The sequence below is a fragment of the Acomys russatus genome, chromosome 13 (genome assembly GCF_903995435.1).
Source record: "Acomys russatus chromosome 13, mAcoRus1.1, whole genome shotgun sequence".
NCBI classification, from domain to species: domain Eukaryota; kingdom Metazoa; phylum Chordata; class Mammalia; order Rodentia; family Muridae; genus Acomys; species Acomys russatus.
In genome coordinates this window covers 69,377,169-69,395,212 of record NC_067149.1, presented here as the reverse complement: position 1 = coordinate 69,395,212, position 18,044 = coordinate 69,377,169, and the positions used below count along the sequence as shown (strand labels likewise).

General features: G+C 52.9%; 1 protein-coding gene across 1 annotated transcript; it reads right to left on the bottom strand.

Moving 5' to 3' along the window:
- Window positions 1-412: 412 nt before the first annotated feature.
- On the bottom strand, window positions 413-16,664 carry Klhl42 (kelch like family member 42). The gene is made up of 3 exons (XM_051155611.1): window positions 15,772-16,664; window positions 5,703-5,896; window positions 413-875 (listed from the first exon to the last, which is right to left on the bottom strand). Exons 1-3 carry the CDS (start codon window positions 16,596-16,598, stop codon window positions 424-426), a joined length of 1,473 nt encoding a protein of 490 aa, XP_051011568.1. The 5' UTR covers window positions 16,599-16,664; the 3' UTR covers window positions 413-423.
- Window positions 16,665-18,044: the final 1,380 nt, after the last annotated feature.

The window sequence follows — 18,044 nt, the reverse complement described above, 5'->3', positions numbered from 1 at the left end:
GAAACGGTGTATTAAAGTCATCTTTACCAGACTAGCATGTGGCCCTGGGTTCCGTCTGAGCAGGGAAAACAGAACAGAACCGTCACCACTGTCACGTCAGCTGCTGGCCCTGGCCTTACAAAGCAGGCCCCAGCCATCAGTTTTCAACGCTGGGTTTCAGTTGTTGGCCCAAGACTGTTTGGTTTGGGTGAATACTCATCAGGACATATGTTCCCGTCACGTAAAGAACCACCTAGAAGGAATAATGTTGGTCTCTTTACCCCAGGTTTTCAAGTAATCGGTTCAAGAAAGCTTATTTACAGCTGAGCCGCCTACACACATGACCGACATTAGCCCACTCTGTCCCATCAGGGGTCAGTTCCGAAAGGCTGCCTTTGTTTCCCTGGAGCCAGACTGTTCTTTTCAACACGCTGCTAGGGTGAGTCAGGTCTCTGCAGTGTTGGGCAGGCAGAGAGAGGAGATCAAGAGGTTGTGTCCGAAGGCTGGAAAGCGCCGGAAGGCTTCCCAGCTGTCCGCGAAGATGTTGTACTTGAGGAACACTCGGTGCTCCAGGCTGGTGGACAGGGTGACATCCCGGCTCATGATGTAGATGCCGCCGTTGTGCAGCGCGCACGTCAAGTTCAGGCCCGACTTGGACATGCTCTCCTTCAGGTAGAGCCACTGCCGGGTGACCGTGTTGTAGGACTGCACGGTGAGCATGTCCTCGCTCTGGCTGCTCTTGCGGTTGGGCCCCAGTTGGTGGAGACAGCCGCCCACGATGTATATGGTCTCCTCCACGGACAACATCTGTTGCTTGCGGATGTGGACGTCACAGGTCTCAAACAGCGTCCAGAGGTCCGAAGACGGGCAGTATTGCAGGATGTTCATGTTGCGATCTGAAACACAGAGAGAGGCGATTGTGACGGCGCCCAGGCACTGGGGAGGCATCTTCCTCCACACATACCATGCGGCTGTCGGCGGCTGGCGCTCACTCTGAAAGGCAGGCAGGGGCTGGAGAAATGGTTTCCAAGCCGGTAGGCTCTCCTCCGCTACCTTTCCCTCAGATACCTGCCTCTCTGTGGTCCCTCAGAGCCACAGAGCCAGAAGCCAGACATGGTGGCTCATGCCTATAAGCCCAGCACTAGGGAAGCCCACGCAGGAGGAAGGACCATGGGTTTCACAGCAGCCTGGGAAGAGGCGGCTTGGATTTGACTATGGCTGTGTGCTTTAGATGGTATGGCTACGCTGAGATGCTGTACCTCAGAGCAAGGCCACATCTCTGAGGGAAGAGACAACTCAGCAAGCCCTGGCTGGAGCCTGCCTCAGGGCGTCCTCACACCGCAGTAGCAGATGTTATGCTTTAATGAGCAGCTCAGGCCATCAGAGGTTTGAGTTCCAGGGGCCGATGCTGCCTTACACAAAATGGAAAGCCCAGGTTGTAAAACAGTATTCCTCACCCAAATGATGGGACATCCCCCTGGAAAATCCAGATGAGGCCCCAGACAAGAGTCCTACTTGACCAGGCTTGAACCAACAGGATTCCAAGCACTGAAAAAGTGCTGCCTGCTGGGGGTTGGAGGTGGGAGCCCAGGGAGCACTGCATGACCCTCAGAACGCCTCAGGGGACACTGCTCTCCACCCTCCTCCTGCCTGCAACCCACTGTGCCGCAAGTTCAGCATACAAGAGCTGTATAGCCTCAGACTCTCAGCTAAAGAGCAGGTCCAGTCCCAGGAGACTCTGCTCTTGACAGACCCTAAAAACCATGCAGAAACCCAACAGCCACTGGCAAAAGCAGGGTTTCCAGGGTCAGGAGACACAGGCAGATCAGCTCCTGCAGACATGCCTCCCAACTGTAGGAGACAGGCCAAACGCACCACCTCTGGCCTTGCTCGAGGTCCCATTGATGGAAGCCAGGACCAGGCGAAAGCTTTCTCTGTTGTTGTTTTTAACAAATAGCTACTTTCTTTGAGGGAAAGTATAGTCTCTCTTAAACAAAACAAAACAAAAGCAAGGGGGGGGGGGAAACCTGTCTTACTTGGGAGGCTGAGCAAGAAGGTTTCAAGTTCAAGGCTAGCCTGTGCTACAGAGTGAGTTCAAAGCCAGCCCAGGCAGCTTTGTGAGAGTCTGCTTCAAAGTAAACATAAAAAGATGGTTAAGTGTGCAGAGCACTTGCTGGGAAACATGAAGACCTGGTGAGGTTCCCAACACTGAAAATGAGAGAAACAGAAAATAATGCTGGGAGGATCAGCATACATGGCTTCATTTTTCTCTTTTCAAACTGATTTTGGGGACAGGGTTGGGTTTTTTTGGTTTTTTGTTTGTTTGTTTGTTTGTTTGTTTTTCAAGACAGGGTTCAAACTGATTTTTAAAATATTTTCTTCTCTAGAAAAACATAAATGTCCTTAGCCACAGCAACAAAACAAAACAACAACAAAAGTTAGTAGCAACTCCCAAAAATGAAGTTCCTGATTGTTATTTGTAAATAAACAACAAAACCTATCAGTGGAGGAAACAGCTCAAGGTCAGGAGCCAGCCCAACAGCAGCGGGCAACCGACAGGCCCATAGCAATGAACCCTCCCACAGCAACAGACTAGCCTACAATAATGGACGCACAACAGAGTCCACAAGAGAGTGACCCACAGTCAGCAATGGACCAGAGCCTCTCATAGCAACAAGCCCGCCCACAGCAGCAGACACGCCCACAGCAATGGCGGAACAACCCCCACCCCACCCACCTGCAGCTCTGTGGAAAGATCTGCAGTCAGGCCTCGTATGGTTGTGCACAGCTCTAAGAGGCTGAAGCAGGCAGGACTGCAAACTGAAGGGGAGGGGAGGGGAGGGCAGAGAGACGAACAAACCCCAGAGCCAAATCTGCTTCCAAGCTAGCAAGACGCGGGGAGACCAGGCAGGTCCTTAGCGTATGCTGGTCCCTGTGCCCACAAGCGTTCCGCCCCTAGGACGCCGCCTTCTTTCCGGTCCTCATGCATGTATCTACTTAGAGACTGGATATTAAAGGTCACCCAGGCAGACAGCCATGGGCGGGGTGTGGTTGGTTAATCTACCAAAGACACGCGGCTGGGTCACCAGGGAGCTCCTGTAGGGCTCCCTCGGTCTTCTGCCGCAAGCTCCCTTCGCTGAGCACGGGCTTAGGCAGCCGCCTGAGTTGCGTAGAGAATCTCTGGGTCGTTAACTTTTAAAACAGATTCCTCTGCCCTTGAGGGTTACTAGGGTTTCCTACTGAATTTCTGCTGTTGTTTTTGTTGCTTGTTTGTCTTATTGTTTTTTAGATGGGGTCTCGTTCTTTATCCTGTGTTCACCTAACCTGGATCTTGCTATGTAGCTCAGGATGGCCCTGAGCAATCCTCCTGCCTTTAATGTATTAAAAAATAAGATGTAAGAAATAAGATGCCAGGCAACAGATAGTAGATTACATGAGGTTTATTACATGAGCATGGGGAGAGAAGGAAGGGGGGAGGAGTACCCCAGAGAGAGACAGAGATAGAGGAAGAAAGGGGAGGGAGAGAGAGGGGTAAGAGGTTAGAGAGGGAGGGGAGAGGTGGGTCTGTCCTTTTATATACTGGGCAGGGCCACGCCCCCATGGCAGGCAGGCAGACTGGAGCAGAATCCTAACCCTGCCTCAGCCCTCCAAGTGATAAGATGACAGGGACAGGCTACCATACCTGCCACCACCCCCCACCCCCACTTCTCTACTGCCTGGCAAAGAACTAAAATAATCAAAATCTCACTGGGCGTGGTCGCGCACGCCTTTAATCCCAGCACTCGGGAGGCAGAGGCAGGCGGATAGCTGTGAGTTCGAGGCCAGCCTGGTCTACAAAGCGAGTCCAGGACAGCCAAGGCTACACAGAGAAACTCTGTCTCGAAAAACCAAAATAAAAAATAAAAAATAAAATAATCAAAATCTGTTATAAAAGTCCTGAACCAGGCAGATGCATGTCTCTAATCCCAGCAGAGGCGGGTGGATCTTTATGAATTGGGCTGCATAACAGAGCTCCTGTGTCCCCACAAAAACTGACAAAAAGTCATGAGTCACTATTCACTGAATGTTAAAAGTCTCTTTTAAGAAGTCAGCAGGATGAGATTCCAACTCAAGTCCCAGGTTAGCTTTGTTTCCCCCATAACAATTAGGAAGAGCTTTTTAAAATGGGAACTGGGGGAAGTGCTGGGAAAGCCAGACTAGAGGAGAGCAGGGCCGCTCTCTCAGCGTAGAACAAACACCCAGCCAGCCCACCTCTGACCGCACACCATGGCCTCTGGCACAGGGAATCCAGGGCAGACATCATCCTGGGTGGCCCAAGGGAGGAAGGCACACTAGTGGTGGCTTCTGAAGATCAAAACACACAAGAAGGGTTTTCCAGGTCAAATACACAGCCCATTTGCTAGGCCAAGGTCATGGAAAAGTCAGGAAATCTACCAGAACAGTGCCACCGGCAGGTCCTGCACGGGGGGAGAAGCTGGGCACACGGGTGTGTCAGGTGCGTTCTGCATCACTCGCTGAGGCATGGTGGCCCACACTGGAATCTCAGGAGGCTCTTTCTTCTCCTAGAGGTGTGCACTGCCATCTCCCAGGCTGGCCCTCGACTTCCACCTCCCCAGGGCACCGTGACACCCACATCTGGGTTACCTGTGTGAATACTATCCAAGGATCTGTCGTTTACAGAGTTGCATGTGGTCACTTGTAGCCCCAGAGCCTCCTTCCTGCAGGGGTCAGCCATGGCTAGAGAGCTCCGTCTGCCCCACTATGCCACGAAGTAGCATGCCCTTGCTGCAGCATGTCAAACGTGACATCAGCACCTGCGGGTCCAGGGACTCTCCTCTCCTTCACCTGTGGGCTCTGCACACCAGATGCACCAAACAGCTGAGAGACGGCTCAGTGGCAGACTTCTCAAGGGAGGGAAACAGGAAGAGCTCAGCTCTTTCCCACATCAGCATCATCCCCGTCACATGGACCATGATGCTCTCTGCTCTGGGATTTCCCTCCTGCGTGCAGCAGCACTAAGCCCGGGACAGTCTTATTTCCACACTACTACCATAAAATGCCCAGCACACGGAGAGAAGAGCACGTGCACACGTTAGAACACGCTGCACAGGCATTAGCATCCGGTCTAGAGAGTTCACTTGAGTTCATGTCCTTCCACCCACAGGACATAGGCACAGGGGCCAGAGCTGGGCTTCGGGGTCTCTGTCTGGTAAAGCGAAGGCCGGACTTAGTTCTGGCATGCCACTGGTGTGGGCCCAACTCTGAGGAGAAGAGGGTCCTTAGTTTACGCTCCAACGTGGCCAAGTTCCAGGTGTTGACCACAGGCTGGGTTTCTAGAAGCACAAAGAGCCAGGCGTGGTGGTGCACACCTCTAATCCCAGCACTCAGGAGGCAGAGGCAGGCGGATCTCTGTGAGTTCAAGGTCAGCCTGGTCTACAAAGTGAGTACAGGACAGCCAGGGCTACACAGAGAAGCCCTGTTTTAGAAAAAGAAAAGAAAGAGAAAAACCTGGAAGCAGAAAGAACATTCCTAATCCTACATAATTCCCTTTTCTACAGTGTCCACGCTCGGATGAGGTCGTCCAAGTCCTTCCTGCCATCAGGGCTCTGTTCCTTAAGAAAGGCAAGCACATAGCATCTGGTGCAAACACATATGCAGACACACGGCCTAACCTGGCCAGTCCTGCCACCCCGGCCACCGCAGCTTATGCAAAGGCAACTGACCTCGGGTGGTATATCCGCCAATGACGTATATCTTCCCCTTGCACTCGCACGCAGAGAACTCAGCCAGAGGGTTGGGCAGGGGGGCCACGAAGTTCCACGCATCCTGCTCAGGATTGTAGCACTCCACGTTAGAAACAGCCTGCCCGCCGATGGCGTACAACTTACAGCTGACGGCCACGAGCTTGAAGTTAGATCTGAAAGAAAGACAAACACAAGCCGCTAAGGTCGGCACTGACTGTGAGGCAGGGAGAGGAGCACTCCAGCACGGGGTGTGAGGAACTGTTCAAGTCAGGGCCATCCCGCAGATGTCACTCTGGCACCCACGACTCCGCGTTCTGCTGGTCAGGAACGGGAATCCACAGACACAAGCAACTGCAAACAGGTAGCCCCTGGTGACAAGAACCAATCTTTGGTTGGTTAGTTGGTTTGGTTTTTCGAGACAGGGTTTCTCTGTGTAGCCCTGGCTGTCCTAGACTAGCTTTGTAGACCAAGCTGGCCTCGAATTCATAGCGATCCGCCTGCCTCTGCCTCCCTGGGTCCTGGGATTACAGGCATGCGCCACTGCGATCGGCTGACAAGAAACAATCTTGCTTATGGGCCTGAGGCCGAGAACGGGGCACCTGTTCCACACTAAACTCAATTTTCCTCATCTGAAATTGTCGCGCCTGGATCCAGTCAGTAGTTTCAGATCCAAATGTGTAAATAGCATTCTGGCATCTGCACTGGGCATGCACTTACATCCCAGCTTAGACCACACAGCGTGACAACCACCCGAAGAGCAGTCATTACATTACGTTACCTGCGGTCCGAGGTGAGTTAAGGACTGAGGGGTGTTGAAGTGATGTGCAGTTAATGCCATTTTACATACGGACCCTGAACCGGTCCCCAGCCATATGTACTGCTTTCACGTCACTGTGGTCTCCATATTGGACAGAAACACCTCACAGAAGGGCTCTTGGCTCACAGTTCAGAGGATCTCAGCTTATTGTGGCAGAGAGTGCTTTAAGGGGCAGAACAGCTCTCGGTGGCAGGGGCATGAGACTGTCACACCATAGCGGAGCAGGAAGCAAAGAGAAGGAACTAGGCAGCCGCTGGGTGTGGCCTTCAAATCCCACCCTTTGTGACTACACCCCCCTTGGGCCCCCTCCTGCCCAGAGGACCACATTCTAAATGTCCCCAAGTCCTCCAAACAGCACCACCATCTGAGAAAGAAGTTCCCAAGGGTTGAGCCTGGAGGAGCAGGGAAACCGGAGCAGGGGCTGGGACAGTTCAGATCACAACCCACCAAGGCTAGGAGATAACGACTCCTTCCACGGGTAAGCGAGGGAGAGAAAGCACGGGCTGGAGAGAGGACACGGTAGTAAAGAGCACTGGCTGCTCTTGCAGAGGACCCAGGTTCAGTTCCCAGCACCCACATGGCAGCTCACATGTGTCTGTAACTCCAGCTCCAGATCTGATGCCCTCTTCTGGTTTCCTCAGTCACCGGCACACATGTGGCATACCATCACACTGAAATTTATTGTTTGTTTCTTTGTGTGTTTGTTTGAAGACAGGTTTCTCCAAGTACCTTCAGCTGCCCTAGATCTCATCCCATGGGCTAGGCTGGCCTCCAACCCACAGAGATCCACATGCCTTTGCCTCCCAAGTGCTGGGATCAAAGGTGTGCGCCACCACTGCCTGCCCCACATTTAAATATTTTAAAAATACGTCTTTTAAAAGAGAGAGAGAGAGAGTAAACAAGTCCGTATGTCAGTAAGTGTGTTGTCATCGGCTTCAAATACTAGCGAAGCCAGACAAAGTTGGTTGTTTGGAGGATGTGTGCCTCTGCAGAGACACACAACAGGTATGTCCACAGACAGCCGTGAGCTACAACGCAAAGACGTGCACCTCTCTGCCTGGCTCAGCCCCAGCTCCTAAGAACCAGCCGGATGGCCCAACCATTTCAGGCCCTCCTCTCTAAGGAGAGGGACTCTCACCCCAGTGGGAACTCACAAGCAAGAGATGCCTCGGCCCAGGCCCGACCTCGAGCCACAGCCCTTGTGTCTAACTCCAACGAGGACTGCTCCAGAAAGAATGGCATCCTGGGAAAATGCAAGCAGCAGCTAAGGAAGTCGAGGCAACAGCAGGAGTGGGAGTAGGGAGCAGTGGGGTGTTTTGTTTTCCAAATGAGGGGGTGAACCCAGCGTTCTTCACCTGGAGCCTCAAGACCATTAAACACAGCCAGCCAGCCAGACTTTGCCCTGGTGGCAGCAGGGGGCGGGAGGTGGGGGTTGTCCCAATTCATGTTGCTTACTCGCCCCACTGCCAATGGTCCTTAACATCCAACCATGATGCCCCCTCTGTGTGCAGATCTGCTGAACCAGAGGAAACAACGTTCGTAAACAAGCACTAAATCTTAACTGGCCCAGGCTGGTTTCACTTCCCACAGGTACACAGATAGTAAATTTTGTAATATCAAGACAGCGCGTGCGATTCCCCCACCGTGCTCATCTGTCTTAAGCAAACAGGCAAGAGGTCTTTTTCTGGTACTGAACGGACAGGCAGCTAAGCAAACAATCCGATCCCTCCAGCCCCACACGCGCAAGCTCCCGTCAAGAGGAAGCTTTGTTACTGTTGGGTTCGCTGGCTGATGGGCTGGCCACCTGAAAACAAACCAAGGGCTGAACTTAGAGCCACATCACCCAGGGCTCCAACTCCAGGCTTTTCCAGAGAAATCTAAATTCCACTGCTAAACAGCTGTGTGATCTGGGACAGTGACTGACGCTCAGTCGATCTGTGCCTCAGTTTCCCCACTTCTGAAGTAGACAGTCTGCCTGGGGTTGGGGGGGAGGTATTCTTTGTGTCTTAAGCCTTGGTTTTTGTTTTTAAGATTTTATTTTTGATTCTTTTGTTTTGGGTTTTGTTTTTTTGTTTGTTTGGTTTTTGTTTTGGTTTGTTTTGCTTTTTTGAGACAGGGTTTCTCTGTGTATCCTTGGCTATGCAGGACTTGCTTTATAGACCAGGCTGGCCTCGAACTCACAGCAATCCGCCTGCCTCTGCCTCCCAAGTGCTGAGATTAAAGGTATGCGTGCACATATAGGGGTGTGTACAGATGTGTACAGGTGCCCATGGTAACTGTGACTCTGGGAACTGAGGTCAGGTCCTCTGGAACAGCAGTGTGTGACCTCTACCACCAAACTATCCCTCTGGCCCCTCTTTGTTTTTAAGCTTTATTACATTTATTTATTGTGTCTCCCGGTGGGTATATGCGTACACATGTGCATCTGCATGCGTGCGGAGTGTGTGTGCTACAGTGCAGAGACGGAGTCAGAGGACAACTTCAGCCACATGACTCAGGTCCTCGGGTCCTGTACCCCCGGAGCTCTCTCTCCAGCCCTGAACCCCAGTTTTCTTCTCATCACAGCACAGATGGCTTCCAGAAACTCTGCAGTCTGTGCTCCTGTCTACAGATGCCGGCAGCCCCACTTCCACGGAGTGCACATGTGAGCCGTGAGTTACCTCGCAACAATCTCTTCCTCCTTCATACTGACCCCCGACACACTATGTTCAGGAAGAAATACAACTGTCATGCCAAATACAACTGTAAAGCCTTCATCTTATAGCTGTAAACGGTGAGAAAAATTAGACGTGACTGCCGTTTAGTTTCCATTTCCCTGGGGGGAAACAAAGCCCGACAGGGCTGTAGCCTGCTGACTACAGAGCATCGGCTCTGCACGGCTGAGGCCCTGGGTTCAATCCCCAGAGCAGAAGTAGGGGAGCAGTGGGAGAGCTGTGTAAGGGCTTGAGGGAGGATGGTCAGTCTCAGAGCTCAAGGCCAGCCTGGATTACAAAGCTCAGGTAGGCTGAGCTACACAGCAAGACCCCGACTCAAACACACACACCTGAAAACGAAGTGATGTGTTGCTGGGCCAGTTGGTGCGCACCTTTAATCCCAGCACTTGGAAGGCAGAGGTGGGGGGATCTCTGTGAGTTCAAGGGCAGCGGGGTCTACAGAGTAAATTCCAGGCCCCCCAAAGCTGCAGGGAGAAACCCTGCCTCGAAAAACAAAAACTAAGTGATACCCGACCACAGACTACCAACCAGCCACAGGAACCACACACAGTGAGGAGGGCGACAGCCTTTCTGTAAAAACAAACTACACTCAGTGGGGAAACGGGGTCACAGAGATCCCGGAGTGTGACAACAAAGTGACCACAACAGCTGACCCGGTAAAGAGGCAGCAGAAACAAGAATGTGGCAGTGGCTTGCTACAGACAATCCTGCCACTGTGAAGTGCTGCTCCGCCCCAGGCCTGGAAGAAGGTGTACAGGGCCCATTTAGTCCCTCTGTCCTTCTTCGGCTGTAGTGACCTCTGCTGGGGACCAGGACGGAGACAGGAAAACAGACGCACTCTTTGTGGCCCCTACAACCACCTGTGGGAAACCCAGAAAGCAAAAATCAAAAGCAGTTTCAGCTGTTGCCCAGAACTCGGCTGTGGAGGTTAGAACAGGCCTGCTGTTTTCTCTCCTGCCCTGGTGCCCAGCTGTGTGGGCGCCACAGGCGAGGACCAAACCTCTCAAAGTGCTCCCCGTCCAGGCCCCTCTGCCAGCAGACAGCTGTTGGCGAGGCCTCTCAGGCCTTGCCGCATTCTCACACAAACAGGACCCACCCAGCTTCGCCTTCAGAACAGAAGGCCAGGGCTGAGGAAGACCCGAGAGACAATCTTAGAAATTCAAAAAACATTCCCAAAGGACGTCTGCAGTTCTAACAAGCCGTCCCTAATTAAGGTGGGGAGGGGAGGCGATTTTGCGGTCAAACAAGCTTTTACATGTCAAGAGACAAATCTGTTTCAGGCAAAAAAAAAAAAAAAAAAAAAAAAAAAAAGGAAAAAAAGGAAGATGGCGTTGTACACTTGAAAGAGGCCTCCAGACTTGTACAGCGTTTTGTTTGAACTACATTTGTTTGCGTGTGTGACCATCTACACACAGGCCACGGCACACATGGGAGGGACAAAGGGCAAACTGTAGGAATCACTTCTCTCCTTCTACCATGTAGGTCCTAGGCCTTGAACTCGGTTCACCAGGTTTGGCAGCAGGTGCTTGTGCCCGGCCCAGAGCCATCTCGCCAGCCCATACGGTCACCTTCATGCCTATAACTTTATGCTGTGAAGAGAGATTTAAAGGTTCATGTCTATGTCTAAGGAGGCAGAACTGAGAGGCAGGTCTTTCTCATCTGGGGTATAAAAATCGACACCTACGGCAAACTCAGCCAAAAAGCCAGAACTGTCTCTTAGGAGAAGTCATTTAAACCCAAAGCCTAGGACTCAGGGCTTACACACCCAGCACCATGCCATTTGCTCTGCCAGGTTTCTGCCTCTTTTTAAGATAGAATAAACTGCCAACATTAAAAAATGAAATACCTCATGTCTGACCGCCCAACCTCCTCATCTCCACTGGGGAATAACCAGTGTGGTCCAGGGGGCGGAGCCCATGGGTCCCCACAACTCCTACCCACTCTCTATGCACTGACATCACCTGCCTTGCCAATTTAGGGTTCCAGCTTTGAGCCATACTTTAAAAAAATAGGCGTAGGAAAAAAAAAAAAACCACATTCAATATTGTATAACAGCCAGAGACCTACAGATCTAGCCATGTAAAATTGCCAGTATGATAAGCTGGAACCAGAAAGGTAGCTCTGCAGTTGAGAGCACTGGCGGTGGCGATGGCGGCGGTGTGGCTGCTGCTGCCGCCGCCATTGCTGCCACTGCAAGAACCCGGGTTTGATTCCCAGCACCCATGTGGTGGCTCACAACCACCTGTCACTCCAGTTCTAGAGGATCTGGTGCCCTCCTCTGGGATCTGTGGCTACTGCACACACACGGTGCACATACATTTAGGCAGAACATGCACAATATAAATAATTAAACCAGGCTGGAGAGATGGCTCCTGGTTAAGAGCACTGTCTGGTCTGCTCTTCCAGAGGTCTTGAGTTCCATTCCCAGCAACCACATGGGGGCTCACAAGCATCTATAATGAGATCTGGTGCCCTCTTCTGGCAGGCATGTGTACAGGCAGACAGAGCACTCCTATATTAAATAAATAACACCCCCCCACCCCCCCCCCCCCCCCCTCCCACAGGGTTTCTCTGTGTATCCTTGGCTGTCCAGGACTCACTTTTCAGGCCAGGCTGGTCTCAAACTCATAGAGATCCGCCCACCTCTGGCTCCTCTAGTGATGGGATGACAGGGGTACATCACCATGCTCAGCTAACTCAATCTTTTAAAACAGGCAAAAATCATTTGTTTACAAAAATACAGTCAATAAGCATCTGCCAAGAATGATCTTCGGGTGAGAGGAATCCACACTGAGGCCCCGCCCCACTGCACAGGGTGGACAGTGCATCTGATCTTGGCAGGAGAGGGGACTGGCCAAATCCAACAGTGCTGATGAGAAAATTACACTAGTATGTCACGGGCAACTGGGCAGCAGCAGCCAAAATATAAAATGTGCACGCATCTTGCCCTGCTCACCCAGAGACTCCTAGATTTTAACCTGGAACCAACTCACATGTGCCAAAGACAGTTACACACATAGACCAGGATGTAAACAGCACTGTTCCAGGGACAAGAAGATGCCACCAGCCACAGCCCAGGACGCCACATACCATAAACAGGACAGAAGTAGCTGGCTCACACCTGCAATCCCATCACCTGTGTGTGTGGCTCACACCTGCAATTCCATCACCTGTAAAAAGCAGGACCTGACTGACAGAGCCAGCTGGGACTACAGAATGAGATCCTTTCTCAAAACAGCAGCCCAGGGCACTGGTGTGGGCTTCTGGTCATCCACTCATGAGGTGGAGGCAGAGGGTAAGAAAGACAAGGTCTTCCTCAGATACACGGAGAGTTCAAGGCCAGCCTGGGATACATGAGACCCTGTCTCAGGAAAAATTATTAAAATAACAAGACAAGCAGACAAAAGTTACACCAACAGTATGCACGTTGGTTGGAATGTGGTGGAAACCGGCTGGTGGGGCCTCCTTGGAGGAAGCAGGTCCCAAGGGGAGGTGGAAGGGGCATTTTCCTTCTCTGCCATGAGCTGAAGCACTCTGTTCCGCTATGCACTCTCAGCCGTTACTCTCCACACACCTGCTTTCCCTTACTGTCTCAGCCAGTCACTGCAATGACATAATCGAGGGACATGGGTTGCTTAACATTGTCAGTGTGGCAGGACCTGGACCTACAGAGACAGGCTCCTGTGAGGAACCGAGATGAGCTGACAAGGGGAGACCTGCCCTAACAGTGCGCGGCACTGTCCCACCGTCCGGAGTCCACCCTCTCTGTATCCGACAGCTACCTTAGGCTCTCGCCGCCATGCCTCTCCACCCGGGAACCTTGCACCAGACGAGCCCTCCCTTTCCAAGGCTGCCTCAGGGGCTTGTCACAGTGTAGTTACGCAGACCCGCTCACTTTACAGTTTCTAAGGCAGACACCAGAGGCAGGAGCAAGGACAACATGACCATGCTTAAAGAGAACAGAAAGAACATTTTGAGGAAAACAGATCATGGATCTGTAGCTAAAATGAGAGACCTGTGAGAGGTCAGGACTGTGGAGCTAAGGAGGACACAGAGTCCAAGTGGAAGGAGCTAGAGACTCAGGGAAGAAACAAGACAGAACCCAGGGCCTTCTGCCCACTCTCGGAGCACCACCTTTGTTGATTCAATTAAGGCTCTTAATAATAATATTATTATTATTATTTTGTTGTTATTGTTATTATTATTAGCTGTCCTGGCTGTCATGAACTCTCTTTGTAGACCAGGCTGGCCTCAAACTCACAGAGATCCACCTGCCTTTGCCTCCCCAAGTACTGGGATTACAAGCATGCGCCACCTCTAAAAATTATTTTTAAATGATTTTGATACTAAAAGAAATCCCTGGGGTTGGAGAGAAGGCTCAGAGGTTAAGAACACTGACTGCACGTCCAGAGGTCCTGAGTTCAATTCCCAGCAACCCCGTGGCGGCTCACAACCATCTATAATGTGATCTGATGCCCTCTTCTGGCCTGCAGGTGTATGTGGGCAGAGCACTGTATACATAATAATAAATAAATAGATCTTTTAAAAAAAAAGAAATCCTTTTATTATTTTGTTTTTGTTTGCTTTCAGGAAGGGTCGCTGTAGCTCAGGCTAGACTACAGAGCCTCCGCCTTAGCCTCCTAAGCCCTGTGACTACAGGTGGGCCACTGCTGTGCCCTCTGTATAATCTGGATGACATAGGTTTCATATTACAGGGAGCTGAATGAAAACAGCCCCTCTGCAGTACCTCCTAAGGGGGAGGAGTCATGCACTCACTCACCTCTGCTTCTAACACTTCAGCTTGCCAGGACTGGGGTTGGTGGGGGTGGTGTATGGGTGTGTGGGTGTGGGTGTGTGTGCCTGTGAAGGCCACTAGGGGGCATCAGATGCCCGGGAGCAGCAATGACAGCACCCACTGTGGGTGCTGGGGCTGAACACAAGCTTTATGCAAGAGCAGCAAGTGCCCTTAAGCTCTGAGCCACCAGAACAGGGAATGTTCCCACAAATAATGTCTGCCCTAAAGGTCCCTTCATCCTGTGATGGACCTGAAAGAGACCACAGTGGGACTCGGATGGCATCAGGTGCCCTGGCAAAAAGTGCCCGTCCTCAGCTGGGCAGTGGCGCATGCCTTTTATCCCAGCACTGGGGAGGCAGAGGCAAGAAGATCACTGTGAGGCTAGCCTAGTCTACAGAGAGAGTCCAGAACAGCCAGGGCTTTTCAGAGAAACCCTGTTTAAAAGAAAATAAATAAATAAAAATAAAAGAACAACCAACCAAGCAAAGAGCACCTGTCCGGTCCTTAGTTACACTCCTCTGACTTCTGGGATGCTGGCAATTGAGTCCAAAGCCTCCGGAGTGCTGGGCTATGGCTCTCCGGCTGAGACACCTTTACCCCACTCTTTTTGTTTCTGCTACCTTATCCAGGCTGGCGTGGAACTCACTCTGTAACCCAGAAAGAATTTTAACTTAGGCCCTGCCTGCTTCAGCCTTCTATCTAAGCAGCTGGACAACAGGCCTGCACTACAAACACCTCAGTTCCCCCCAGCAGCCAGACCCTACCATCTTTATTTCCGCCCTTTCTCTTCCTTTACTTACTTTTTTGCTTTCATTTTCTTAACCTAATTCCTTTCCTTGCTTCAGACGCAAGCAGAAGGGGACAAAAGTGAACACTACAGGCTAGCTTCTGTCATTCCCTGAAGGATACAATCTGACAACCACTGACTTGGTAGACACTGTTACATTTGAAGGTATAAGTAAGGCGGGGATTGTGCACTGCAGAAAGCCACTGAGGGGGTGCACACCTTTAATCCCAGCACTCTGAAGGCTGGAAGGCAGCAGGATCACTTAGGAGTTCAAGACCAGCCTGAGGAGCACACCGAGAACAAGGAGACTAGCGAGAGCACATGCGGGAAGGTGTATACAGGCTATATGCAAATGCTACAGCCACAAGGGCCTCAGGCGTCCAGACGGGTATCTGAGGCACCCCTGGTAAACAACAGACTGGGAGGGCAAGGGCCCGCCCTCTGTAGTGACAGCTTCAGGCTCGAGTTTTGGTCAAAGCCGATTGCTGTCTGGGGAGTAATTAAGAAACAAAAGAAGGGCCAATGGAAAGGAAAAGAGAAGGGCAATTGTACATCATCCTGGGAAGCGTGTGCCAAAGTGTAGAAGGATTCAAAGTCACTGACAGCAGCTATGAAAATTCCCCAAGCCAGAGTTACCAGTTACTGCCACTGTCCGTATAATTCGGGTCAGGCTAGGAAGAAAAGAGAAGAAACAAACAGCAGTCACCTCTCGCCAATACCCTTCTCTGCAAGCACGTCGGAGGCAGAGAAAGCAGTCTTACCTGGGACCCACACCTGTAAGAAGGCCACTGGACTAGCTCACCTGCAAGCCCCAGGCTCCCCTGGGAACCCTGCCCGCGGGCAACAGGCCAGCAGCAGTCAGCGAGATGCCATCGCCTCTGGCCAGCAACCACCAGGGCAATGGATGAAGGGCGCAGGCCCCGCTTTGCACTTACCGCTTCTGGTTCATGGAGGCCACCTGCAGCCACTCGTTGGTGGTGGGGTTGTAGGAGTGTGCGGCCGAGATCTCCTGGCTGGTGATCCTGTACCCACCCACGATGAAGAGGTAGTTGTCCAAGATGGCTGAGCCGTAGCCCCTGACGTTCACCAGGTCCGGGGGCAGGTTGTTGGCCAGCGGGAACCAGCGCTCCGTGGTCTCCTCGTACCTAAGCATGGACGGGGGTTCCCCCTGATATGGATGCGGGGCCAGAGGTCCCCCGAGGAAGTCCCCCAGGGCCACCAGGACCGGGGTCCCGCGCATGCGGGCCTCCCTCAGCTGCTTCTTCAGGCTGAAGTCCGCCGGGGTCTGCGGCGGCGACACCAATAGCGGGAACTGCGGCTGGCACAGCACCTGGTGGAAGCGCAGCGCCATGAAGCGCAAGCAGGCAGCCTGCAGGTCGGGCAGCCCGTACACCTGCGCCAGGCGGTACAACTCCAGGCAGTTGCCCAGGCGCACATGCGACAGCAGCAGACGCAGTAGCGCCGTGACCTGCAGGAAGGACGCAGCCTCCACCAGCTCCGCCAGCAAGCTAGCCTCGGCCAGCTGGTCCTCGCCCAGGCCCCAGCCCTCGCCGGCGTTGATGAAGTCCAGGACCAGGCGCAGGCCGGGCGCGCTTAGGCCGCGCAGCTGCTGCACCTCGGGGCCTGCCTCGGGCCGCACGGCCTCGCGCATGCCGGAGCGGTAGAGCGCGCGGAAGTAGTCGCTCTGTTCGATCAGCTTGCTCTTGCTCACCGGGTAGCAGCGGCCTTCCAGGCGGATCTGCACCATCTCCTCGGCCGACATGGCTGGGCCGCTGCGCCCGCCGCCCGGCCGCGCAGGCTCCTCCCCCGGGCGCACAGCCTCCGCCGAGCCGGGCCTGCGCCCGCGCTTCCTTCCGCCGCCGCCGCCGCGGCCCCGGGGCTCAGCCCCGCCGGTGCATCACGCGCCCCGCGAGTTAAAGGCCTCGCCGTGTCCTTTCTCCACGTGTCTGTGTGGGCTTGTGCGCGCGAGGGCAGGTGCCAGGGAGCCAAAGGCGCCAGATCCCGAGGTTTGGGCGGTTGTGAGCCGCCCTACGCGGAAAGCTAGCTCCCGTCCTCCGCTGCAGCGGCGTGCACTCTGACCCACTGTGCATTTCCTCCCGGCACAGAGTTTAAAGTTTTTGACAATTGGTTAGGAAGCAAACGCGTCAGTTCGCGGCGCCCTCCCCCGACCCACAAGTCACTGTAGTTGTTCTCCTGGTATTTCCTGCAGTTCCACCGTCCCTGAGTGAGTTTTCCTGGGCCAGCCAGTACTGTGTGAAGCTTGGGACTGGCCGGGCGGTTTAAGAGTTCTTGGGCTAAGGAGTTTATTAAACGAGTTATTTACTCCATGGACAAGACAGACAGGAAGGGCAATGGCATGGTGGGGACCCCAACACTCCCCAGCACCAGAGACCGAGCAGCGTGTCTGAAGAGAGCCGGCCTCAGAGTGAGCACCCGAAGGGGAGGGTGGATGGATGGACAGGACACCTCTGAGAAGTTAGACCCCAGGTACTCTCACACCCACCCCCATCATATCCCACCATAGCCGTTAGGAGAGAAGGTCTTCCCGGCTTCCCTGGTGGGACGCTTATTGGAAGACTGGATCCCAAGGGCCGTGGCTGCGGTGACGTGATGTGTCTGTCAGCCATTGTAATACAATCAAGGGTAAGGACCTAGAAGATGTTCTAGCGGGGCCGGCCTTCCAAGGGGAAGGGACATGACAGACACATGGCATGGGGCTTGGTATACTGTGTCACTTTCTTGGATTCTCTGAAAAATTTGGGACACTACCCTGTGACTGACAGGTCCCCAAAGAATTCCTGTCGCCATCTGTCACTCTCAGTGTTTGGGGTTTGAGGAGGGGTGCAGGTGAGGGGCCAAGGATTTAGCAGACTCTGTGGCAAGGCAAAGTGCCACATCTACCATTAGATACTAGGCTGGGGGCTCCTGGGAGCGCCGACTTCAAAGAGGCCAGTCCTGGATCTGTCGTCTCTGCCTCCATCAGCAACAAGGCAGGATTCAGTGGGTCACCAGAACAGGCTCTTAGTCTCTGGCTCTTTAGAATCTTGGCCAATGGAAGCTTTTGTTTCCAGACCATAGAGATGCCTTCAACTGGTATTCTCTTGCCTTTTAAAAACAAACCAAAAAGCCAACCTTTGAGACTGACTCTCATTAGGGAGTCAGTTCAGCCACGGTCACATTACCACAGTGAGATCAGCTGGACTGGACC